Source organism: Bubalus kerabau, chromosome 1 (genome assembly GCF_029407905.1).
Source record: "Bubalus kerabau isolate K-KA32 ecotype Philippines breed swamp buffalo chromosome 1, PCC_UOA_SB_1v2, whole genome shotgun sequence".
Classification (NCBI taxonomy): domain Eukaryota; kingdom Metazoa; phylum Chordata; class Mammalia; order Artiodactyla; family Bovidae; genus Bubalus; species Bubalus kerabau.
In genome coordinates this window covers 63,002,153-63,028,458 of record NC_073624.1, presented here as the reverse complement: position 1 = coordinate 63,028,458, position 26,306 = coordinate 63,002,153, and the positions used below count along the sequence as shown (strand labels likewise).

The following is a 26,306-nucleotide window of genomic DNA, read 5'->3' as shown; positions in this document are numbered from 1 at the left end:
AGGATTGCAGAACCAACTGTCATGTAAACCTAAGTTGTTTGCAACTGTTCAAGAGATCTTCAGTGGAGTCTTTTTCTTCTGGAGGGAGGCTCCAGGGATAGTTCTTACTGACAAAGATCATAAATGTTTGTCCCAACTCATGTTTGCTAAGGTCTAAGGTATTCAAAAGCAGAGACATTACTTTGCCAAAAAAGGTCTGTCTAGTCAAGGCTATGGTTTTTCCACTAGTCATGTATGGATGTGAGAGTTGGACGGTGAAGAAAGCTGATTACTGAAGAACTGATGCTTTTGAACAATGTGTGTTGGAGAAGACTCTTGAGAGTTCCTTGGACCACAAGGAGATCCATCCAGTCCATTCTGAAGGAGATCAGCCCTGGGATTTCTTTGGAAGGAATGATACTAAAGCTGAAACTCCAGTACTTGGGCCACCTCATGCGAAGAGTTGACTCACTGGAAAAGATTCTGATGTTGGGAGGGATTGGGGGCAGGAGGAGAAGGGGACAGTAGAGGATGAGATGGCTGGATGGCATCACCAACTCACTGGACGTGAGTTTGAGTGAACTACGGTAGTTGATGATGGACAGGGAGGCCTGGTGTGCTGCAATTCATGGGGTCACAGAGTGGCACATGACTGAGCAACTGAACTGAACTGAAGGTATTTTCTCACTAAATGCTAGGTTATTCTGTCCCTGCACTTCCAGAAAAATTGGTGCTCCTTTTCAGTTAGTATAATTTCATCAGTGTTTCCAAATCACCTACTCACACTCAGACTTTTTTCAGAAGAGTCAAGTGACTGAATGACAAGCCCCTGTTAATGAAACTTAACCAGAATTGGAAAAGGTCAGTTTGCATTCCAATCCCAAAGAAAGGCAATGCCAAACAATGCTCAAACTACCACAAAATTACACTGATCTCATACATTAGTAAATTAATGCTCAAAATTCTCCAAGCCAGGCTTCAGCAATATGCGAACTGAACTTCCAGATGTTCAAGCTGGATTTACAAAAGGCAGAGGAACTAGAGATCAAATTACAAACATCCACTGGATCATGGAAAAAGAAAGAGAGTTCCAGAAAAGCATCTACTTCTGCTTTATTGACTATGCCAAAGGTTTTTATTGTGTGGATCACAACAAACTGTGGAAAATTCTGAAACAGATGGGAATACCAGACCACGTGACCTGCCTCTTGAGAAATCTGATGCAGGTCAGGAAGCAACAGGCAGAATTGAACATGCAACAACAGACTGGTTCCAAATAGGGAAAGGAGCATGTCAAGGCTGTATATTGTCACCCTGTTATTCAACTTAAACGCAGAGTACATCATGAGACACACTGGGCTGGATGAAGCACAAGCTGGAATCAAGATTGCAGGAGAAATATCAATAACCTCAGATATGCAGATGACAGCACCCTAATGGCAGAAAGTGAAGAACTAAAGAGCCTCTTGATGAAAGTGAAATATAAGAGTGAAAAAACTGGCTTAAACCTCAACATTCAGAAAACCAAGATCATGGCATCTGGTCCCATCACTTCATGGAAAATAGATGGGGAAACAGTGACAGACTTTATTTTTGGGGACCCCAAAATCACTGCAGATGGTGACTGCAGTCATGAAATTAAAAGACACTTGATTCTTGGAAAAGTTATGACCAACCTAGACAGAATATTAAAAAGCAGAGACATTACTTTGCCAACAAAGTCGGTCCAGTCAAAGTTATGGTTTTTCCAGTAGTCATGTATGGATGTGAGAGTTGGACTATAAAGAAAGCTGAGCACCGAAGAATTGATGTTTTTGAACTGTAGTGTTGGAGAAGACTCTTGAGAGTCCCTTTGACTACAAGGAGGTCCAACTAGTTCATCATAAAGGAAGTCAGTCCTGAATATTCATTGGAAGGACTGATGCTGAAACTGAAACTCCAATACTTTGGCCATCTGATCTGAAGAACTGACTCATTTGAAAAGACCCTGGTGCTGGGAAAGACTGAAGGCAGGAGAAGAAGGGGACGACAAAGGAAGAGATGGTTGGATGGCATTACTGACTCAATGCACATGAGTTTGAGTAAACTCTGGGAGTTGGTGATGGACAGGGAGGTCTGGCGTGCTGTAGTCCATGGGGTTGCAAACAGTCAGACATGACTGAGCCACTGAACTGAACTGAACTGGACCAGAATTAAGTGCAAATCCATAAGGTCCTCCCCTGTGAAGATGTTGCCACCTGGAAGTTGTGCCAACCAGACTTACTAGGGGATGGAGTTAGGGGAAAGTAAAATATCATTCCCAAGAATAATCTAGATGGAATATTGGGTTTTCCAAGTAGATGTGTGTATCTCTTTATCCCTGAACTCCTTATTCTGATGACTACCAAGAAGAAATGAAAGGAGATAACTCCTTTCTGGGAACAGTTGGACTCAGTGACTACATCCTTTAACTAGGTCCCAGGGATCAGGAAGAGATGAGAGAGATGAAATCTGACTTTTACTCATCAGTTTGCCCAATAAATATGGTCAAATTGCAGTTTTTCTGAAGAGCTGAACATTTGACAGAGATTAGTATCTAGAACCAAAATGGTGTAGATGCAACCAACTGATCCCTAACTTGAAATATTTGCAAAATATGTGGAAATGCAGAATAGACAGTTTTTAACAAAGGCATACAGATGGACAACTAACACATGAAAAGATAACTCAAAATTGTAATAATTGGAGAAATGCAAACTAATACTGCAATGAGATATCAATTCACACATTTTAGAGTGACTATTATAAAAAAGGCATCAAATAACAAGTGATGTAGAGAAAGAACAATTGTGAATTATTGGTGGGAATGTAAATGATGTAGCCACTATGGGAAATACTATAAAGTTCACAAAGAAATTAAAAATGGAACTACTATATGATCTAGAAATTCCACTTCTTGGCATTTATCTGAAGAAAATTAACTCTTATTCAAAAAGATATAAGGGCCCCCATGTTAACTATAGCATAATTTGCCACCACCAAGGTATGACCATCATGGATGAATGGATATTAAAAACTTAATGAAGAGATGGTTGTTTCTCCATTGTACCTTCTTCCTTCCTTTGTGCATGCATGCCTGAAGTCTAAGTCACTTCAGTCACATCCAACTCTTTGTGACTCCACAGACTGTAGTCCACCAGGCTCCTCTGTCCATAGAATTCTCCAGGCAAGAATTTTGGAGTGGGTTGTCATGCCCTCCTCCAGGGGCATGCCAGGTTTCCGTGTCCTTCAGTATCTCCCAGAGTTTGCTAAAATTCATGTACATTGAGTTGATGATGCCATCCAACCAACTCATCCTCTGCCACCCCTTTCTCCCTGTGCCCTCAGTCTTTCCCAGTATCAGGGTCTTTTCCAATGCTTGGCATCAAGTGGCCAAAGTATTGGAACTTCAGCTTCAGCATCAGTCCTTCCAAAGAATATTCACGGTTGACTTCCTTTAAGATTGACTGGTTTGATCTTGCTGTCCGAGGGACTCTCAAGAGTCTTCTCCACTACACAGTTTGAAAACATCAGTTCTTTAGTGCTCAGCATTCTTTATGGTCCAACTCTCACATCTGTACATGCTACTGGAAAAACCATAGCTTTGACTAGATGGACCTTTGCCAGCAAAGTGATGTCTCTGCTTTTGAGTACACTGTCTAGGTTTTCATAGCTTTTCTTCAAAGGAACAAGCATCTTTTAATTTTATGGCTGCAGTCACCATCCTCAGTGATTTTGGAGCCCAAGAAAATAAAGTCTCTCATTGTTTCCACTGTTTTCCCCATCTATTTGCCATGAAGTGATGGGACCCAATGACATCATATTAGTGTTTTGAATGTTGACTTTCAAGCCAGCTTTTTCACTCTCTTCTTTCACCTTCATCAAGAGGCTGCTTAGTTCTTCTTCAATTTCTGCCATAAGGGTGATGTTATCTGCATATCTGAGGTTATCGATTTTCTCCTGGCATTCTTGATTCCAGCTTGTGATTCATTCAAGCCCATCATTTGCATGATGAACTCTGCATAATAGTTAAATAAGCAGGGGGACAATATACAGCCTTGATGTACTCCTTTCCCGATTTTGAACCAGTTGGTTGCTCCATGCCCAGTTCTAACTATTGCTTCTTGACCTGCGTACAGGTTTCTCAGGAGGCAGGTAAGGTCATCTGCTATTCCCATCTCTTTTCAGAATTGTCTACAGTTTGTTGTGATCCACCCAGTCAAAGGCTTTAGCATATTCAATGAGGCAGATGTCTTTCTGAAATTCCATTGCTTTTTCTATGATCCAACAGCTGTTGGGAATTTGATCCCTGGTTCCTCTGTCTTTCCTAAATCCAGCCTGTATTATGGAACTTCTCAGTTCACATACTGTTGAAACCTAGCTTGAAGGGTTTTGAGCATTGCATGCTAGGATGTGAAATGAGTGCGATTGGCATTGCCCTTGTTTGGGACTGGAATGAAAACTGATCTATTTTAATAGGGAATCATTGAATCTGGGTACTACAGTCACTTTCACAATATTAATTATTCTAATCCAGCGAGTTGCTTAATCTTTAAATAGGCTACAGATTGTTATTCATCTGTGAGCATGATAATACCTGTCTTATGCTGTTTTCAAGATGCAGGCTAGTACATTTCACAAACCTGGCCATTGTAAATAATTAGTTAATGTTAGCAATAATTTATCTGGTTATTGCAAGGCAGTATTGCCTTAACATCTCTAGATTTTCTTCAATCTGTTTCTAAAAATATACCAGCAGTCTAAGCCTAGTTGAAAATTTGAAACTATCAATGTGTGTAGTTTAAAAAAATGCATTAAATTGGTTCATTCCAAATTTCTATTCAGAATTCAAACTTGGAATCCACTACAGAAAAACTGATTAGGTGATCAAATCCAGGTGGGGTACTAAACTCTGCATAGAATATACACCAAACTGAATCTCTAAATTTCTGAACGGTGGAAAGGAACATGGAAAAATGAAGTCACACTTTGTCTTCCTATATGAGGGAATGTTTAAAGGTAATCAACAGAGTCAACAAATCAAAAGGCAAATGAATATGATCATATATAAGAAATGTATATGTGATCTGAGCATGAGGAGAAAATAGAAGTGAAAGTTAGACTGGGATTTTTAGGCAAGTCACAATGAACATTGTAAGTCATGTAAGATAGTAATATTATGTAGAACACAAACATAGAAGAGGTGTAAAACACACTTCACACTTCTTGATTTATTTTACTTATAAACTCAAGAATGTCACTAATGTTGTTCACTTCATTAAGAAAGCCTCAATATTTTTGATCATGAGCTTAAAAGAATATTTCACTTGTCTGTTTCTCAGTGTATAAATAAAAGGATTCAATATGGAGGCAACAGAAGTACTGAGCAGAGCTATCCCTTTATTTAAAGACACTCTTTGCTTGGCAGAGGGTTTCACATACATGAAGATGCAACTTCCATAAGAAATGGACACAACCACCATGTGAGAAGAACATGTAGAAAAGGCTTTCCTCCTCTTTTGAGAAGAAGATACCTTCAGAATAGCCCTAATGATGTTTGTGTAGGAGAAAATCACTAACGTCAGAGTAACCAGGAGAGTTAAAATGGCTGAGAGAAGCATCATTATTTCTACTTTATCTGTGTCTGTGTAAGAGAGTTGTAATATAGGAGATACATCACAGAAGAAATGATCTACAGTGTTGGCTGCACAGAAATCAAGCTGGAGAACCCACGAGGAGTGGTGGGAAAATTATTATGAAACCAGCCAACCATGAGGCAAAGACCAGTACGTTGCACACTCTGTCACTCATGATGGTTGTGTGATGCAGGGGTTTGCAGATGGCCACGTAGCGGTCATAGGACATGGCAGCCAGAAGAAAAATTTCGGTTACACCCAAGAGAATAGTAAAAAACAGCTGTGCTGCACAATTGTTGTAAGAAATGGTCTTATCACCTGTTGCCATACTGACAAGAAATTTGGGGATGCAGACAGTTGTGAATGAGATTTCTAAAAATGAGAAATTTCGAAGAAAGAAATACATGGGTGTTTTGAGGTGTGAATCTGGCAGGGTAAGGGTGATGATGAAGAGATTCCCAGTGACGCTCATTAAGTAAGTGAAAAAAAGGAGAAGAAAAATAACCACCTGTAATTGTGGATCATTGCTTACTCCAAGAAGAATAAATGTTGTTACTGTTGTGCGGTTTCTCATCGCTGACTTCTATTTAAAAAAAGAAAGAAAGAAGAATCAGAAAGGAATACCAGCCTATAAAAATGTACTCATATAATCTTTATTCAAAATTTCACTGAGTGCAATTCATGAGGTTTTTTTGTTTGTTTCCTCAAGTGTCATAAATTCATGTGTTCCCAAAGGAAAACATAGTCACACTTTGATCCATTTTAAAATCTATTCTTAGGAGTTCCTTTGTTTACTACCTCTGTTGATAATTGAGCTCGTAGCCCTGTCTGAGTTTTTTTAAATGATGCCATTTCTACATGAACACTAAAACTATGACAGAAGTTGGAGGAAAAGACACTGTTTTCTTTCTTAAGAGTAATGTGTGGCACTCACACCAATTCCTTAACTGACTGATCTAAGAACTCTACTGTCATTGTTTTCCATCCTAACCTCGGTTGGGCTGCCTGTTTCAAGTAATATCTCAAAGACTGTTGCTGTTTTAAGTTGAATTGCTCTCTCCCCACTAGTTCTCAGAGGGACTTCCATAGCTTTTATTTTGTATTTAGTTTTCTCTACAGTTGTTTGTCCAACTTTCATTTTGAGAGTCCTTACTTTGGGTAAAAATCAGTAGGTGTTTCCTGGACCCACAGTAAAGCCCATTTCCCCATTTTTCTCAGTGTCTCTAGACAGATAGTATAGAAGCACAAAAGAGAAAATACGTTTTGGGGGAGGGGGGAAGTGATGCAGAACATCAAGTTTCTGTCACAGTATGTCCTTAGTGGCCGAATAAAGATTGAGAGATGGCTAAGGATTCTAGAAACATCTTTGACTAGTCACATTTACATTTTCTTTGATCGAACCTTTAAATTGAATGTATTCTACAGTCAGTTCCCACTCAAAAACTCAATTTCCTTTTAACTGTTTCTTTTGACCCAGCTCAACTTGACATTAAACAGAAAAAATTTCACTTATAATTGCACTGGCTGTTGGCTGTTATAGAAGAATAGCATTTACTGTACTGTTTCTGCCATGAGGAATGAGGAAAGATACATACATAGGTTGCTTCTTTTAAATGGTTTGCTTTGCTGAATGGTTTTTATTTTTTTTAATTATCCTAGTTACCTACAAATTTATAACCTAATCATTCCTCTAGAAGATTTGAAAATGTTTTAAAACTACAAACTGGGTAAATTCTAAACAGTTATACAAATATAAGGTAATTTTGTTACAAATTTTAAATAAATAAATAGCCCAATCTCCTATCTGCAGGTGATAAATGGGTCATTTTTCTTCAAGTTTTCTAAAACCAAACAAGTCAATGTAATTCTAATTGGTTTTATATTTTATCTTTTAAAAAAAGCTGAATATGGTTTATGTTTAATCATAATAAATTTGGGGGCCATTCTTAATAAAAAAAAAGATAATCTCATAAAAATAGAAACAAAGAGAAAAAAATAGTATCTTAACTTGTATTTTCTGTATTTTCAAAGTTTCCAATCTATTTAGTATACATTAAATTATTTACATAACTTTCTTCTTCTTTCATTATTAAAAGAATCATTTATGTTTATATGGATGAAAATACAAAGTGATGGAACTATCTTCTTGGGTCACAGATTCTAAAGCTACACAGAGCCTCCAAAGATCTTCAGAAAGCCATTTACTTAAGAAAGGTTAAATGTCATTATCTTCAATTTACAGGAAGATGATTAATTCTACTCTGCCAAACATCTCTTTTTGTGTTTATTACAGTTTAAGGTAAACTTTATAATTCTGGAAGTCAGATTTCACCTGAAGTGAAATTTTCACCTTTAAAAATTAACATAACTTGACCTAAGTATCCCCAGCCTATATAAAGTGGGAATTACTTTTACCAAACTTCTATACACTTCAGTATTTAAATCCTCATGACCACTTTTAATTCTGCTTTTTCCACTCTACCTGAAGATTAGAATTTACTTTCATCTTACTCACTCTGGCTGTGCTCTTTTTTCTGATATTCACTCAAGCAGATACAAAGCATATCATCCTGCATGGAGTGTGTTATATAGCACACTTTACTAAATATCTGCAGTAATGAGCAAGGTTCTAGAATAAGGTATTTAAAACAATAAAAGATTATCTAGACATGCCTGGTGCATCACTGCTCCATGTGTCTCCCCCTCTTGCCATGTGAGCCACTTCTTTTTTATTCACCTCTAACCTCATTTCTTTCTGGTTCAATACATGACAATTTGAAATTCTATTCTCCATCTTCTTTCTTATTTTTTTATCTTCTTCAAAACCCTTACATCTTACATTCATTACCACAAAAGTGTATCATCAATTCTTTCTAGAGAATGAAAATATTTTCCTTAAGAATAATATGATGTCATATCTGAAACGATTTTATCCACATTATATTTCTGTATTCCAATTGTGGACTTAATATGCAAATATCTCAAATGATTATAAATGAATACAATGCAACTAAAATTTTTGTCTTCCTTCTTTTACCTCCTTTGTTTTCTATCCTCTTCAATGGATCCTTTTTTCTAAATGTGTTTACATTCTAAGTAAAATTTATACTCAGTGAGATTTTAGAAATATAAAGTTAGTCTATTTTAAAGGTGAAATGTATAGGCAAATATCAATAAACTGTGATGAGCTATATAAACTGCCAGAGTATTTTGTCAGAGGTAGATTCATAAATGGTTACTCTATTTTATAGGGGCTTCCCTGGTGGCTCAAATGGTATAGAATCTTCCTGCAATGCAGGAGACCCAGCTTCCATGTCTGGGTCAGGAAGATCTTCTGGAGAAGGAAATGGCTACCCACTCCAGTATCCTTCCTGGGGAATCCCATGTACAGAGGAGCCTGGCAGGCTGCAGTCCATGGAGTCACAAAGAGTCGACACAGCTAAGCGACTAGGCACACACACTAGCCTAACCTTAAATTACAACATTCTAAACAAGTATTCTAAACTCCTTGACAACATTATTTTCTTCCTAATTCCTCAAATAAATTCTTGCTGGGTAAAAGTAAAATAGTGATTGTTTAACTACTATTACAGTTACAGGGAGACATCCCTGGTAGCTCAGCTGGTAAAGAATCGGTCTGCAATGCAGGAGACCTGGGTTCAGTCCCTGGGTTGGGAAGATGCCCTGGAGGAGGGCATGGCAACCCACTCCAGTATTCTTGCCTGGAGAATCCCCACAGACAGAGAAGCCTGGTGGGCTACCGACCAAGGGGTTGCAGAGAGACGGACGCTACTGAGGGACTAAGCACAAGCACACAGTCCCAAGGGCTTCCTTAACTGCTTAGACAATTTACAGGTACAAGATAAGAGATTCTCTTATCATATTAAAATTAGACAGCTCTTGAAAGGCTTAAATTCTATTAAATTCAATACAACTGCTTGATAAATACAAAAATAATTTCCCAAGTTCAGTCCAGTGTCATAATCCACATTACTTACACTGACTCTGTGCACTAAAGGAACACGCATTTATAATTATCTGAGGTAAACAGCATTCATTTAATAAAGAGCATTTCTGAGATTCTGTTTAATGCTGAGAAGAATGTCTATTGAAAGCCAGATTCTAGGAAATGAAAGGTACAGATTTCTTATTACAATAGAACAATTGATGTCTTCAGTGTAAGTTTTAAAAGTCAATTGAATGTTTATTTGTGAAAGAAAAATATTTCTAATTGCATGCCATCCTATTTCAACTGATAAGCAGGGGTTGAATATTTCTTCCAGTTTCATGCAGTAAAGTTATTCTAATTAAAATAAAAACGGACTTTTCCCCCAAACCTTAATGTCTTTAGTAGCAATTCATTCTTAACTTGCTTCTTTTGACACGAGTTCCAGGATAGAGGCAATTTCTAATGTTGCCTATACACCATGTTTTTATATTTTGCTTTAACCCCTACTTTTATTTTGCATTCTTATTCAAACAACATCAGCTTCAGTAATACACACTCAAATGTGTAAATTCAAGGATTCTGTCACAGTAAGAAATTCAGTTTCATTTCTTCTCATTTTTTTAAGATAGGAAATATTCTCCAATTTATGTTTTATTTAACTTGGAGCATATTTGTCAAGATTAGAGCAAAACAAATAGTTTTTTTTCTTTTTTTAAGAAGTTAAGAAAAAAATGAATAAAAGAATATTTCAGGCTCCTTTTATTTTGAAATGGTTTTGTCTTACATGGAAAGCTCAGCTGTTTATTTTGTAGCTTTAAGATTATAGGTATCATCCATTTTTAAGCAGTATGTCATGTGTCTCAAGAGGATTAACTGATTTAAAATATTTTTTTAACTAATACAATTATGTAAAGTTTAAAAATAAAATAAAATTAAAAAAAAATAAAATAAAATGTTAAAATCAAAAAAATAAAATAAAATAAAATAAAATATTTTTTTAAAGAAAAGTTTTCCCTGAGAACATTGCACAAGATGTTAAGTCTATATGAAAAATGACTGAATGGAGAAATTATAATCTATAAGCTCCTTATAGAACAAGACAAAAACACTTTTTTTTTTTTTTTTTTTTTTAAGGCAGCTCTAAGTTGTATGAGAGCTTCCCTGGTGGCTCAGATGGTAAAGAATCTACTTGCAATGCAGAAGACAAGGGTTCAGTCCCTGGGTTGGGAAGATCTCCTGGAGAAAGGAATAGCAACCCACTCCAGTATTCTTGCCTGGAGAAACCCATGGACAGAGGAGCCCTGTGGGCTACAGCCCATGGGGTCACAAAATGTTGGACACAACTGAGGGACTACACTTTCACTTCTCATTTTCATAAGTTGCAAACCATAGGAATTAAAAAAAAAAATACTAAGTTACCCTACATGTCCATGACAAATATACATTAAAAAAAAGAAGAAGAAAAGAAAAGTGAAATGCACCTATCTATTTTTCAGTCCAGCAGGAAACATTTTGTAATTAGAAGACGGTGTCTGCTACAACTGCCACCATTCTAATCCAATAAACCATTACTTTCCACCTAGTCTTAATAGCCTATAGGAGATGTCTAAATAATCTTGCTTCCTTCCCTCATCCAATCCATTTTCTACAGAGAAGATAAAAATATGTTCTCTAAAATTTAATTCATATTATCCCACATTATTGCTAAAATTATGTCCTGAAACATAATTGAATGGCAAGGTACCAGGTACCAGCAAAGAATCCTTGGTATAACTCCTCACTTCCTTCCTGTCCTATCTTCACGTTCTTCCTCTCTTTTCTTTTTATATTTCATTCTCGAGCTCTTTTTCACCTCTCTGCCCACCTCTGCTCTCACTCCATCACCAAACTCGAGAACTCAGATTATCTTAGGTTGGCCAAAAAGTTCATTCAGATTTTTCCTTAACATTTTCATAGAAAAGCCTGAATTAACTTTTTGGGCAACCCAATATATCTCCATAAAAAAGTGAATTTGTGAAGTGACCATTTGTGAGGAGACATTTCTCTTCTCATGGATTTTATGTATAGACTTTTATTGCTTATAATTCTATCAATATTTATTTCTACATGTCATTTCTTCACTTTTTAAATCTGGTTCTCCTACAAAATTCCAGTTGCATTATAGTAGAATCTTGTCTATCACATTTTTCATCCATATAATTTTAGGATCTGGAATAACCTTGGTACTAAGTAGTAACTGAATAAATATATATGATGAATTAAAAATGGAATTATCTTGATAGGAGAGTTGATGAAGTTTATTCAAAAATGTTGATGAAGATAGAACAGAACAAAAAATAAGGCAAATTCACTACATATGACCAAGCATAGCAACAGGAAGTCTGGGCAGTAAGAATGGAGAGAATTTAGAGGAGATGGCACAGGGAATTCTACTCAATACTCTGTAATGACCTATGCTTCAAAAAAAAAAAAAAATTAAGTTCACATGGTACAACCAAGTGTTTGCATGCTGCAACAAAAATCAAAGATCCCACGTGCCATCACTAAGACTTGGTTCAGGATGGGGAACACATGTATACCTCTGGCGGATTCATTTTGATATTTGGCAAAACCAATACAATTATGTAAAATTTAAACATAAAATAAAATTAAAAAAAATAAAAATATGTAAAAAGTGGTTTAATTATTGTGTTATTTTTTAAACCTGAAATACCACTGTAATAAAATTGCTTTTTTAAAAAAATTAAAGATATATATATGCAAAGTTCAAAAAGTGAAAAATTCTGGAACTCTGCCAATGAAAATTAGTAGCCTCCTGCTTCATCCCTCACCTGTCATTAACTCTTATTCTCTGGAGACTTCCAGTATTAGCTTTTGTTCCCCTTGATATTTATTACTATTTCTTAAATGACATTTTCAGTTTAGGCTATTGGATTTCTAGTATGAAAAATTAGTTATTTATTTTCTTATATCCTTACTCCTCCCCTAGGTTGGGAACATGCCCTGGAGAAGGAAATGGAAACTCACTCCAGTATTCTTGGCTTCCCCAATGGCTCAGTGTGTAAAATAATGTACTTGCAATGCAGGAGACAGAGGAGACTTCCCAGTATTCTTGCCTGGGTAATCCCATAGACAGAGGAGCCTGGCAGGCTACAGCCCATGGGGTTGCAAAGAGTCTGAGACAATGTAGAGACTAAATCACCACCACAAAAATAATTTCTATTAATATTTCTCATTTTTATTATATTGTTCATACTTTTATAATGATCATCAGTTTTATCTTAATTTACACTATTTTGACAATGAAATTATTTTTCAAGCTGAGCAACATCTTTGTCTACATGCCTTTTCTCTATTTAACAATATTTTGTATCCACAGGGATCAATTTCCATTAAAATAATTGCATAAGTATTCACATATTTTTCCGTATTCCCAACTCAGTCTAGAATCCAGAAGTGCGACTATATCCTCAAAAATAATAAATACATTAGGCAATCTTCCATCTTCATTTTCCCTTTCCTCAGCATCATCTGTTCTGGGACACTTTTTGCTCCCAGCCATGTCAGCATGGATTGTTTCTAGGTTCGATGTACAACTCTTGTATAGAAATGCCTGTTCCCCATATACATGAAGAGTACTTTTACCTTTCTCCTCCTTCCAAGTGTAGTTACATGTTTGGGGGATATTTGAACTTCCTAATATTAGAGTGCCATTCTTTAAGGCAGCAATAACAAAATTCTGAGAGCAAAATTCATAAATATGGAAGTAGAAACATATATGGATGTTATTTAGAATAAGGAAAATCACAGCAAGCCACACATTAATTAAGCTATTAAAATCATAAAATGCAGAAGTGAGAATAAGGTCTGTTCTACTTTACTTGAACTTAGTAAACAAGGTCCCACACAGTGAACATGGGGTTGCCACCATCAGGACCAATGCAAACCCAGAGACGGGGCTGAACAAGGGAAAATAAAAATGCTGCAAACCTCTCCTATGGTTTTCAGTTGATTTTTCTTTATTCAACACTCGCTTGGTTGTTGGAAACATTTGCTTGTGTCCAAAGTTCCAGAATAATTGATTCTGAAATTTTGGCTCGATATGTCTGTATTTCTGTGATGTTACATCCAGTAGAAAAATCTGAATGAAATGTTTGGCCAACCCAGTACTACAGGAAAAACTGGATACCCAAATACCATCAAAATAATTATGATCTGTGCTCAAATTATCAAAAGATTAATTTAGTAATCCAGTTCCCAGGAGCCAAGTACAAGCTGATAGCACATTTTGCTGTACATATTGATCAGGCAAGGAAAGAGCCTGAATCACAACAAAGTAGTCATAGAACATAGGAATATAAAATGTGGAAGATCCCCAAAAGTGGGGAAATTAATTAGCTACACTCTGTTTCCACTGTTTCCCTATCTATTTCCCATGAAGTGATGGGAGCGGATGCCATGATCTTCGTTTTCTGAATGTTGAACTTTAAGCCAGCTTTTTCACTCCGCACTTTCACTTTCATCAACAGGCTTTTAGTTCCTCTACACTTTCTGCCATAAGGGTGGTGTCATCTACATATCTGAGGTTATTGATATTTCTCCCAGCAGTCTTGATTCCAGCTTGTGTTTCTTCCAGTTCAGATTTTCTCATGATGTAATCTGCACATAAGTTAAATAAGCAGGGTGACAATATACAGCCTTGACGTACTCCTTTTCCTATTTGGAACCAGTCTGTTGTTCCATGTCCAGTTCTAACTGTTGCTTCCTGACCTGCATACAGATTTCTCAAGAGGCAGGTCAGGTCGTCTGGTATTCCCATCTCTTGAAGAATTTCCCATAGTTTATTGTGATCCACACAGTCAAAGGCTTTGGCATAGTCAATAAAGCAGAAATAGATGTTTTTCTGGAACTCTCTTGCTTTTTCCATGATCCAGCAGATGTTGCCAATTTCATCTCTGGTTCCTCTGCCTTTTCGAAAACCAGCTTGTACATAGGAAGTTCATGGTTCACATATTGCTGAAGCCTGGCTTGGAGAATTTTGAGCATTACTTTACTAGCATGTGAAATGAGTGCAATTGTGCGGTAGTTTGAGCATTCTTTGGCATTGCCTTTCTTTGCGATTGGAATGAAAACTGCCCTTTTCCAGTCCTGTGGCCACTGCTGAGTTTTCCAAATTTGCTGGCATATTGAGTGCAGCACTTTCACAGCATCATCTTTCAGGATTTGAAATAGCTCCACTGGAATTCCATCACCTCCACTAGCTTTGTTCATCAGACTTTTTATTTTGGGGGGCTCCAAAATCACTGCAGATGGTGACTGCAGCCATGAAATTAAAAGATGCTTACTCTTTGAAAGGAAAGTTATGACCAACCTAGATAGCATATTCAAAAACAGAGGCATTACTTTTCCAACAAAGGTCCATCTAGTCAAGGCTATGGTTCTTTCTGTGGTCATGTATGGATGTGAGAGTTGGACTGTGAAGAAGGCTGAGCACTGAAGAATCGACGCTTTTGAACTGTGGTGTTAGAGAAGACTCTTGAGAGTCCCTTGGACTGCAAGGAGATCCAACCAGTCCATTCTGAAGGAGATCAGCCCTGGGTGTTCTTTGGAAGAAATGATGCTAAAGCTGAAGCTCCAGTACTTTGTCCACCTCATGCGAAGAGTTGACTCATTGGAAAAGACTCTGATGCTGGGAGGGATTGGGGGCAGGAGGAGAAGGGGATGACTTAGGATGAGATGGCTGGATGGCATCACTGACTCGATGGACCTGAGTCTGAGTGAACTGTGGGAGTGGGTGATGGACAGGGAGGCCTGGCGTGCTGCGATTCATGGGGTTACAAAGAGTCGGACATGACTGAGCAACTGAACTGAACTGAGGAAATTGTTTAGTCTTTCATCACAGTAGTTAACTGTAGTAGTAGTTAACTGTGTTGAAAGACTAAACAATTTCCTAGAGTTTAGCTAATTAATTTTTCCCACTTTTGGGGATCTTCCAAATTGTATGGCAAAACCAATACTGTATCGTAAAGTAAAAAAATAATAATAATAATAAAAGGAAAAAATAAATAAATACTAAAAAACTTTAGGAATATATATTTCAAAAAGAGAAATTTTGGATGAAAAATTACATTAAAATTTTAGGTAGGGATTCAACATTGTAAAAAGGATAAATTCTTGATTTATCTCAAGAATTATTCTCAATCACCTATTTGTGAAACAGAAACAGGAAAATAACAATTTTCAGTAAAGTTTAAGCTATCAGTCCAAGTCAAATGAACTCTATTTCCATGATGGATTCTTATTTCCCTTTTGTGAATCTTAACAAAACTACACAATAAAGATAATTAAAATGGCAATAGAAGTGTTTTTTTTTTTTTTTTTTTTTTCAGGTTGACAACCAAAGAAAGGCATATTTGCAGAATCTTAGCTATGAGGAAGTATTTTTCCCTGCATAAAATGTCACATAAGAGCTGAAGTCATATAACAGACAGACCTAGAGATCGCTATATTCTAACAGATATTCCGCTCTTTAAGAACTTGTATAGCTCTAGTTGCCAATACATAAATTACCTTATTGTTTACAATTTGATTCCTTACTCTATGAATATTTTAAAGAGTTATTTTAAAGAACATGTTAGTCACTTATAGTGATATCTAAGAAAAAATTACAGAAGCACATTTGAAATAGTAAAGTCAAATATAATCTATGGTCCAAAGAGCTCCTCTCAATAATAGACTTTTAAGTCCATGTTATTTCTACACATGGAATAATGTGATTTCTACACATATTTCTACACAAAGTTATTTATATTTTTCATGGGCTTCCCTGGTGGCTTAGTTGGTAAAGAATTTGCCTGCAATGCGGGAAACCTGGGTTCGATCCCTGGGTTGGGAAGATCCCCTGGAGAAGGGAAGGGCTACTCACTCCAGTATTCTGGCCTGGAGAATTCCATGGACTGCATAGTCCATGGGGTCACAAAGAGTCGGAAACGACTAAGCGAATTTCACTTCACTTCATACTTTTCACATTTTATTTTTCCATCAGTATCTGAATTTAACTTACAGCACTTATAACCGCCAAACAGTGTTCATTTATTTAACACAGAAAATCTCATTTATTATTTTTAATAAGTATCTTATTTTTTGCTAAATGTATTAACCTGCAGATATATTTATTATATTGTTTTATCTTTAGTCCAAGTAATGAGTTTATGCTTTCAAAATCTGTATCATATAAAAGGACAGAACTTTAAGAAAGCTGAGTGAAACAGAAATCAAAAATGCTTTCCTTTATCATCTTCCTTATGATACATGGGAAAATATGTGTACTATTTATAATTTGTAATTCCTTCAACTCATTTATTGTTGTACAAACCATAGGAAGTAGGCTTGTATATCCAAGTGATTTTCGAAACCTGAGTTAGGTATTTTTTGTCATTAATATGTTGGTCATTTCCCCAAGAGGCAGCAGTCTTCTATAACTTCTTATGGCCCTTATTGTATTATTTTTGGAAATATCTAAATTTCCTTTAACTCTTTAGTTCTACTGTTTTTGTACACTTGAGTATTTTGCCACTTATAAACTGGTTAGATTTATTCACACAGACATTTCTCAAATGTTTTAACTGAGAAATCCTGGAAGTTAAAATGGTTGAAAACTGTTGAGTTATCAATTTTACTAGACATAATACTTTCCAGTCCATTCTACAGGAGATCAGCCCTCGGTGTTCTTTGGAAGGAATGATGCTAAAGCAGAAACTCCAGTACTCTGGCCACCTCATGCGAAGAGTTGACTCACAGGAAAAGACTCTGATGCTGGGACGGATTGGGGGAAGGAGGAAAAGGGGACGACAGAGGATGAGATGGCTGGATGGCATCACCGACTCTATGGACGTGAGTTTGAGTGAACTCCGGGAGTTGGTGATGGACAGGGAAGCCTGGAGTGCTGCGATTCATGGGGTCGCAAATAGTCGGACTCGACCAAGCAACTGAACTGAACTGAACTGAATACTTTCATATTATTTTTAACAGCTTGATTTTCTATTACAGATACTCTATATCCAGTATTTCTATGTTGTACTTGTTTAGTCTCTAAGTCGTGTCCAACTCTTTGCGATCCCATGTAGTGGTAGCCCGCCAAGCTTCTCAGTCCATGGGATTTACCAGGCAAGAATACTGGAGTGGATTTCCATTTCCTTCTCCTGGGGATCTTCCCAACCCAGGGTTCAAATCCACATCTCCTGCTTAGCAAGTGGATTCTTTTACCACTGGGCCACCTGGGAAGCTGGTACTTATTTAACTATGTTCTCTAAGGTCTGAATTTAAGCATCTGTGGAAAGTAATTTTAGTAATATTTTCCCACTTTTCTTGGTCCACCTCCATGTATTATATTTCTCCTCTTACTAATCACTGGGCCTGCCTGGTGGCTCAGTCAGTCCAGTATTCTGGCCTCGAGAATTCCATCAAGTATGGTCCATGGGGTCGCAAAGAGTCAGATATTACTCAGCAACTTTCACTAATCACTACTTCTAATCTTTATTATTAGTAATCACTTACTAATCATTACATAATTTAGTACTCCTCTAAAGGAGTACTGAAAACTAAAATATTTCTAAATTTGTTTTCATGATTCTATTTTTTCCATCATCAACACCTTTTATTTTATTTTTTAAACTAATTTATTTATTGAAATTGGAGGCTAATTACTTTACAATATTGTGGTGGGTTTTCCCATACATTAACATGTATGATTCTATTTTTTAGCTCTGTCCCCTTCAAAATGATCTTATCTTATACTTACTGAACTATCTTTTTGCTCTTATGTGAAATTCTAACTGTTATACTATATTGTTATTTCTAGAATTATATATAAAACCCCTACCAGTGCCTTTACTGAGTTCTCAACAAAACAGAGGTCTTATTTTAATATCATGTTTGCTGTCCAGCAGAAAAGCTGAACGCATTTCAAAGTAAAGCATTTCAGTACTTCAGGTAGAAGCTCAGCTGACCCTGTATTGAAGAAACTGGGTTACTTGTTCAAGAACATTTTTTTTAAAGCACTATTAAACTATCTGGAGATTCAAATTCAGACGCCATCAGTTGTGGGTCTATTAGATATAAAGAAATGAGATATGATACAGACTAAGCAAAATGGCAGAGAAGAAAGATAACATAACTAATCTTCCTGGGAGTGGGCAGAATAGGAATGAGGAAGTTGTATTTTAGAAGTGCCAGACCCTGAATTGTGGAGCATCTGTGCAATATAAGTAGTAAATGACAGACATTTAAAAATATATAAGTGAAACATTTCAGAATAGCTCCATGATAAGTTACTGGTTTAACCTGGATAGTATTTTTTAAGCAAATTCTTCCTGACTCACACATAACAGAATCAAAACTAAAAAGAACACTGAGAGAGCCTTAGGTTTTACTTGTATAAGATTGTCCCAATATGTTACATGTTTTTTTCATATTCTGTGCTCTTAAAATTTCTAAATGTTAAATAGTGTTCCAAGATCATTAGCTATATATTCTCAAAATGAAATAATGATGAAGTAAAATGATAACCAATTTTTAAAATGTTATTCCTGAAATCATATTCCTGACACATATCTTTTCAGATATAGTCCATTAACTGGTTGTACCAAAACCTGTAAAATTGTCCTGTCACATATACTATACGTATTTTTCTAGTTGGCTATATATTTTACTGGTCTGTAATAAGACAGCATTTTTCAAACATATTTTATTCAAATCAAAAAAATTTATTCAAAATCAAAATACTAAAAGGAAATGAAAAAGATATTATAGTCAAATGCACAAACATTTCTAGAAAAAAATCATGAAAATGATGTGTACCTTGGAAAACCCTTTTTATTCTATTTAATATCTTCAAACTTTGGTCATGACACACAAATTGATTTGAGTTCCCCAAATTCCACTCACTTTATGACTAAGAATTCAAAATTCCTTAAAAAAAAAACCATTATTCTGTCATCTTGATTTCCCTGAGAGAAGATATAGCTATGTAACTATACATTGACACTTATGATCATCTGAAAATAATACATTGACTAGCATTGTTTTCTTTATTTAACAGTTATTTACACGCACCTTTCAATAAGTTTCAGAAGTATCCCAAGTTACTGAAAGGTATCATTTTATATATGGAGACACCAAATATGTTTTATTATTATGTTTTATTAATATTTTATTATTTAATATTATTATTTATATTTATTTATATATTGTTATAGTATTAATGTGTTATATTCATTATGTTTTATTATTAACTTTTAAAATAGGCTAGTAAAATAATACATTTTCATCTACAATTTAAATACTTGTAAATGCTACCAATTCTCAAATACAAACTAAGCAACTAGTTTCTATGAAAATTATTTTAAAATAACAAAAAATAAAAAAAAAATCTATAGTTTGACCATCAACACTACGGGTTAATCTTTGCAACAATTTTCTTTCATTAAATTAAATGGACTATGTACAAATATGTTGTTAGTATTACAAAGGAATATAAAGAAATATTAGCTTAAGTAGGTTATAACTAAGTACAAATAAAGGATAGCAAAAACATTTACATTGCATGCTATATTAAATATAATTTAAATAAAAAGTATTGTATTCTTGACTAAATAAAATTCATAGACAAATAGATGGTTTGAAAACTTAGGTATACCTCTTCCAGCTTATAAAAGAAAAGAAAGTGATTTTTTAAAAAAATATCTATTGAAGAACATAGGAAAAAGCTGTGTTGTAACAAAGATTTTTGAAAAAATAAAGCTTGAAAGGTACAAAGATGAATGGAAATAAAAGAAAATATGTATCAGAAGCTATAATTGGATACAATGTTATTACTATAGACCCCACTCTTTATTTCATTTATATAAAGTGAAATATAATATTAATTTGTATGAGAAAGAAACAACCCTGCCTATCATATTCATGAAGCCCATTTTCACTTCGTTCTGTAAGCTGTAGATGAAAGGATTCAAAAGTGGGACAACAAAGGTATTGAGCACTGCAATTCCCTTGGAAAAAGATATTCTTTCTTGGACTGAAGGTTTTACATATATGAAGATGCAGCTGCCATAGGAAAGAGATATCACAATCATGTGAGGAGAACATGTTGTAAAAGCTTTTTCCCTCCGGTTCGATGAAGGGATTTTTAGACTTGCTCTTGCAATGTAGGTATATGATATTATCACCATTACTAATGTGACCACAAGAGTCATTGCAGCAGAAATGAATCCCACTGTCTCAATTATATGTGTGTCTGAGCAGGAGATCTGCGTGAGGGCAGTTGTGTCACAGTAGAAATGCTCAACAACATTGGAGGCACGAAAATAGTTTTAGATCCAAGAGGAAAGGCACAAAGGTGGTAAAGCAGCCAGCAATCCAACAACAGAAGACAAGCTGAATGCAGATTTTACTGTTTATGATGGTTGTGTAATGCAGGGGCTTACAGATGGCAACATAGTGGCCATAGAACATAGCTGCTAGCAAGTAAAACTCAGAAACTCCAGGAAGGAAGACAAAGAATACTTGAGAAACACATCTACTATAGGAAATGTTTTTGTCCCCAGTTGCCATCATAACTCGCAAATTAGGGATGCATGCAGTAGTATAGGAAATTTCTAAGAAGGAAAAATTCCGAAGGAAAAAATACATGGGTATCTTGAGGTGAGGATCCATTAGGATGAGTATGATGATGATCATGTTGCCAGTGATGCTCAGCAAGTAGGGGATAAGTCGAAAGATAAATAATATGACTTTCAATCATGGGTCATCAGTCAAACCTGCTAGAATAAACAGTCACTCTTGTATAATTTTCCATTAATATCCTCTACTTTTCCAGTTCTATGTAGGAAAAAAAGAAAATGGTTTAAGTGAAAAAAATAATATTGGTAACTAATGTTCAAAGAAAATTTAGCACAATTATGTTTCAGATAGAGTAACACAATTCACATTTGTGTTTTAAAAATGGTTATGCCAGGAGGAGCGGTAGTTTGCATTTCCAGTATATATAACAGATGATTCAATCTTAGTTCACAATTCTAAAATAGCCTAGATGATGGAAATAAATGTTGATTGATAATACGTGAATAAGTTGAAGGGAACTTAAATGAACATTTTAAGCATACAAAAATGCTTTTTCCTCTGTTGATTTTATTGCAAGGGTTGGGATGAATGCCCGTACCTGTTTAATTGAACGCTTTGCATTATTAAAGCAAAATGATACCTGTCATTACATGTATATCAGCCCTTCTTATGCATTTAACATACACACACACATGCACACATTCACACACACTGTCCTAGCCACCATCAATGAACAGGAATAACATATCTATACCATTTTACTAATTAATCAAGTCAAATGCCTGATACTCATTTGCTTTACCTGCATGGCTAATGGAATCCAATTTCTCATAAGTCAATATGATAAATTGGGAATGTACTTATTTGCTGCACTTATTGTCATGTACTTTCTCTATTTCTGTTACCATTCTCAAAATTCCCCTTTTGGAATCCTGAAACAAAATTAGCAGAAATAGTATGAAATTTTCAATATATGTTATAAGAAATTAATGTTTTCTTCTGCGTTACAAATCTGAGAGTACATGTAAGAAAAAGTAAAAATAAGAATTCAGGATATAGGATCAGATAGAAATATGCAAATATGTGTTCAGGAAACTGTAGAAGGCTTAAGAAGTAGAAAAAAGAGAAAGGAAAAGCAAAGCATTATGCAAAAGTAGAACATTAAGAAGGGTTTTTAGAGATAGAGTTAAACTAAGGAAAAATTTGAAAGAGGACTGAAAATATGCAAGTAATTTTCAAATTAAAATACATATATTAGTAAGTGAAAATTATTAACTTAATAAAAATTAGGAAATAAAATTATAAGGAGAAAATTTTGACCATTTGAATTTTTTCTCCATCTGCTCTTATTATCTACACTTACCACTTTATTCTTTTGTCATAGAGATAAAAATAAGAACAAATTTGAGTTCAGCATAGCCTGAGAGATGAGTCACCAGTTAGTACATTTCAAACACATACTGAACCTTAGACTTACTGACAAAGTTTAGGAGGCATATGTTTCCTTATTATAAGGATATTCAAACATATGAGTAACATGTAATTCCAGAAATATTAACTATAGAGATCTATTCTCATCACTGGACAATCCTATTGTTCAGGTTTGCACAGATAAAAATTTGACGGTCAAGATCAAGTTGAAAGAGTTATATTTTTCAAAACTCTCCTCTTAAAAGTACATTTTGTACAAATAATTTTATAGCAGATATACTGCATTTTTTAGAAAGATGGTAACAATAACCCTGTGTATGAGACAGCAAAAGAGACACTGATGTATAGAACAGTCTTATGGACTCTGAGAGAGAGGGAGAGGGTGGGAAGATTTGGGAGAATGGCATTGAAACATGTAAAATATCATGTATGAAACGAGTTGCCAGTCCAGGTTCGATGCACGATACTGGATGCTTGGGGCTGGTGCACTGGGACGACCCAGAGGGATGGAATGGGGAGGGAGGAGGGAGGAGGGTTCAGGATGGGGAACACATGTAAACCTGTGGCGGATTCATTTTGATATTTGGCAAAACTAATACAATTATGTAAAGTTTAAAAACAAAATAAAATTAAAAAAAAAAAGGAAACTTACAAAAAAAAAAAAAAGATTAATGACATCTCTAAGGAACTGTTACTTCCTTGGTATCTTCAACAGGAAGCATATAAAGTGATTAAGGTTTTGTGAGACGTACTAGATAAAACAATGCTTACTGCATTGAAAATATCGAGATTATTATTTCCAACTTCTAAAATACACATTATTATTATTATTTTTTTAATTTTATTTTATTTTTAAACTTTACATAATTGTATTAGTTTTGCCAGATAGCAAAATGAATCCGCCACAGGTATACATGTGTTATTAAAGAAGTGTACATATATTTATATATATTACACACATATATGTGTGTGTGAAGTCGCTAATTCATGTCTTGACTCTTTGCAATCCCGTGGACTATAACCTGCCAGGCTCCTCTGTCCATGGGATTCTCCAGGCAAGAATACTGGAGTGGGTTGCCATTTCCTTCTCTAGGGAATCTTCCCAAACCAGGGATCAAACCCGGGTCTCCTGCATTGCAGGCAGACGCTTAATCCTCTGAGACACCAGGGAAGCCATCAGTCAGTTCGGTTCAGTCGCTCAGTTGTGTCCAACTCTTTCCCTTCATATAGGGAAGCCATATATGTATGTATATACATATATATATATATATATATATGCACAAAAGGACAAATAAAAGTAATTCCAAAACAACTGGAGAAGTTTTCTTAGAATTCTAAGAAAAAAAAAATGAAATCTGCTGTCATAATCATCTTAACATTGTAGACAAATTCAAAAAGAAGTGACTGTTCATATTCCTAGACAATCTTTCAGTTCAGTTCAGTTCAGTTCAGTTGCTCAGTCGTGTCCAACTCTTTGCGACCCCATGAATTGAAGCACGCCAGGCATCCCTGTCTATCACCAACTCCCGGAGTTCACCCAAACCCATGTCCATCGAGTTGGTGATGCCATCCAGCCATCTCATTCTCTGTCGTCCCCTTCTCCTCCTGCCCCCAGACCCTCCCAGCATCAGAGTCTTTTCCAATGGGTCAACTCTTCGCATGAGGTAGCCAAAGTATTGGAGTTTTAGCCTCAGCATCAGTCCTTCCAAAGAACACCCAGGACTGATCTCCTTTAGAATGGACTGGTTGGATCCCCTTGCAGTCCAAGGGACTCTCAAGAGTCTTCTCCAACACCACAGTTCAAAAGCATCAATTCTTCAGCGCTCAGCTTTCTTCACAGTCCAACTCTCACATCCATACATGGCAACTGGAAAAACCATAGCCTTGACTAGATGGACCTTTGTTGGCAAAGTAATGTCTCTGCTTTTCAATATGCTGTCTAGATTAGTCATAACTTTCCTTCAAAGGGATAAGTGTCTTTTAATTTCATGGCTGCAGTCACCATCTGCAGTGATTTTGGAGCCCCCAAAATACGGTCTGTCACTGTTTCCCCATCTATTTGCCATAAAGTGATGGGACCAGATGCCATGATCTTTGTTTTCTGAATGTTGAGTTTTAAGCCAACATTTTCTCTCTCCTCTTTCACTTTCATCAAGAGGCTCTTTAGTTTTTTGCTTTCTGCCATAAGGGTGGTGTCATCTGCATATCTGAGGTTATTGATATTTCTCCCGGCAATCTTGATTCCAGCTTGTGCTTCTTCCAGCCCAGTGTTTCTCATGATGTACTCTGCATATAAGTTAAATAAGCAGGGTGACAATATATAGCCTTGATGTACTCCTTTCCCTATTTGGAACCAGTCTGTTGTTCCATGTCCAGTTCTAACTGTTGCTTCCTAACCTGCATATAGGTTTCTGTAGAGGCAGTTCAGGTGGTCTGGTTCCCATCTCTGTAAGAACTGTCCACAGTTTGTGGAAAATAAAGTACCAATGTTAATTTTCCAGACATAGCTTCCACTTCATGTCATATATGACCTCAGTTTCTTTTCTCCAAATAGGTTTTGTGATGTTTTTTATTGGATTTGAGATTGATCTTTAATAACTAAGCAGTCTCTACCTTTCTTATGTGGAATGAATATTTTTCCATGTATATAGTTAGCCTTCTTGCAACTTATTGTGGCCATGTAACTAAATTCTGTCCAAAGGATATATTAAAAGAAGAGATCTTATTCAGTTCCATGGATTATCTTCTGATATAAGAGGTTATTCCTCCTCTTCCTCTTTACTTCCTCTCACTACTGAAATACAGATATAATGGTGAGTCATTTGCAGTCATTATCATGAGAAAGTATACAAGGAATGGTGAATACACAAGATAGAACACATCCAGGATTCTGATACAGTTGTAGGTCATACCAGCATAAAAACACAATGATTTTAAGGAAGAGTTTCACATACCAAGCCAGATTAAAATAATTATTTGTTCAAAGAGCTCTGATATTTGTTGATTACTGTCCAAACACCAATTAAGTTACAAATTTCTTAGTTATTTAAAGCAATATTAACTATTTACAGATTGTGTTTTAAATATGGTTAGATCATCTTGGGTCTCTCTATTGGTGTCGTTTCCATTATTTTTGGTCATTTGATCTCCCTCTGGTATACCTGCAAATTTTTTAATCTATACTCAAAACAATCTGCAAATGTTAAAGGCTCTGGATGACATGTTATGCCTACAAAAAGAATTTATTATATCACAGCACACAGGTAAAGTCTGATGACCTTGATCAAAACAAATAGTAAGATTATTCAAATCTGTTTTTCATCACTTTTGAGAAATAATGAATTCATTATATTTATTCTTAGGGTATAAAATTTCAGCACTCTGAACTAAAAGCCTACATTTTTACCCATGCTCTTGAATCTTCATAAACTGTAACTGTCAAAATTTTGCCTTCAGTGACTAGTAGACAGAAATAATTTCTTCTCAGAGGTTTAATCTGTTAGCTGTTGTTTTATGCATGCAGACTCAGGTTTCTGTTGTGTTAGTCGCTCAGTCATGTCTGACTCTTTGTGACCCCACGGTCCATACAACCCACCAGGCTCTTCTGTCCATAGGATTTTCCAGCCAAGGATTCTGGAGTGGGTTGCCATTTCCTTCTAAAGGGGACCCAGGGA

General features: G+C 35.8%; 1 protein-coding gene and 1 pseudogene across 1 annotated transcript; both read right to left on the bottom strand.

The window, feature by feature from the left end:
• Positions 1–5,267: 5,267 nt before the first annotated feature.
• LOC129641530 (olfactory receptor 6C74-like) lies at positions 5,268–6,207 on the bottom strand. Its single transcript, XM_055566223.1, is given in 2 exon segments — positions 5,268–5,723; positions 5,725–6,207. Coding segments are annotated over 2 exon segments (939 nt in total).
• Positions 6,208–20,477: 14,270 nt separating this feature from the next.
• On the bottom strand, positions 20,478–21,436 carry LOC129645520 (olfactory receptor 6C74-like; annotated as a pseudogene).
• Between the last annotated feature and the right edge of the window lie 4,870 nt (positions 21,437–26,306).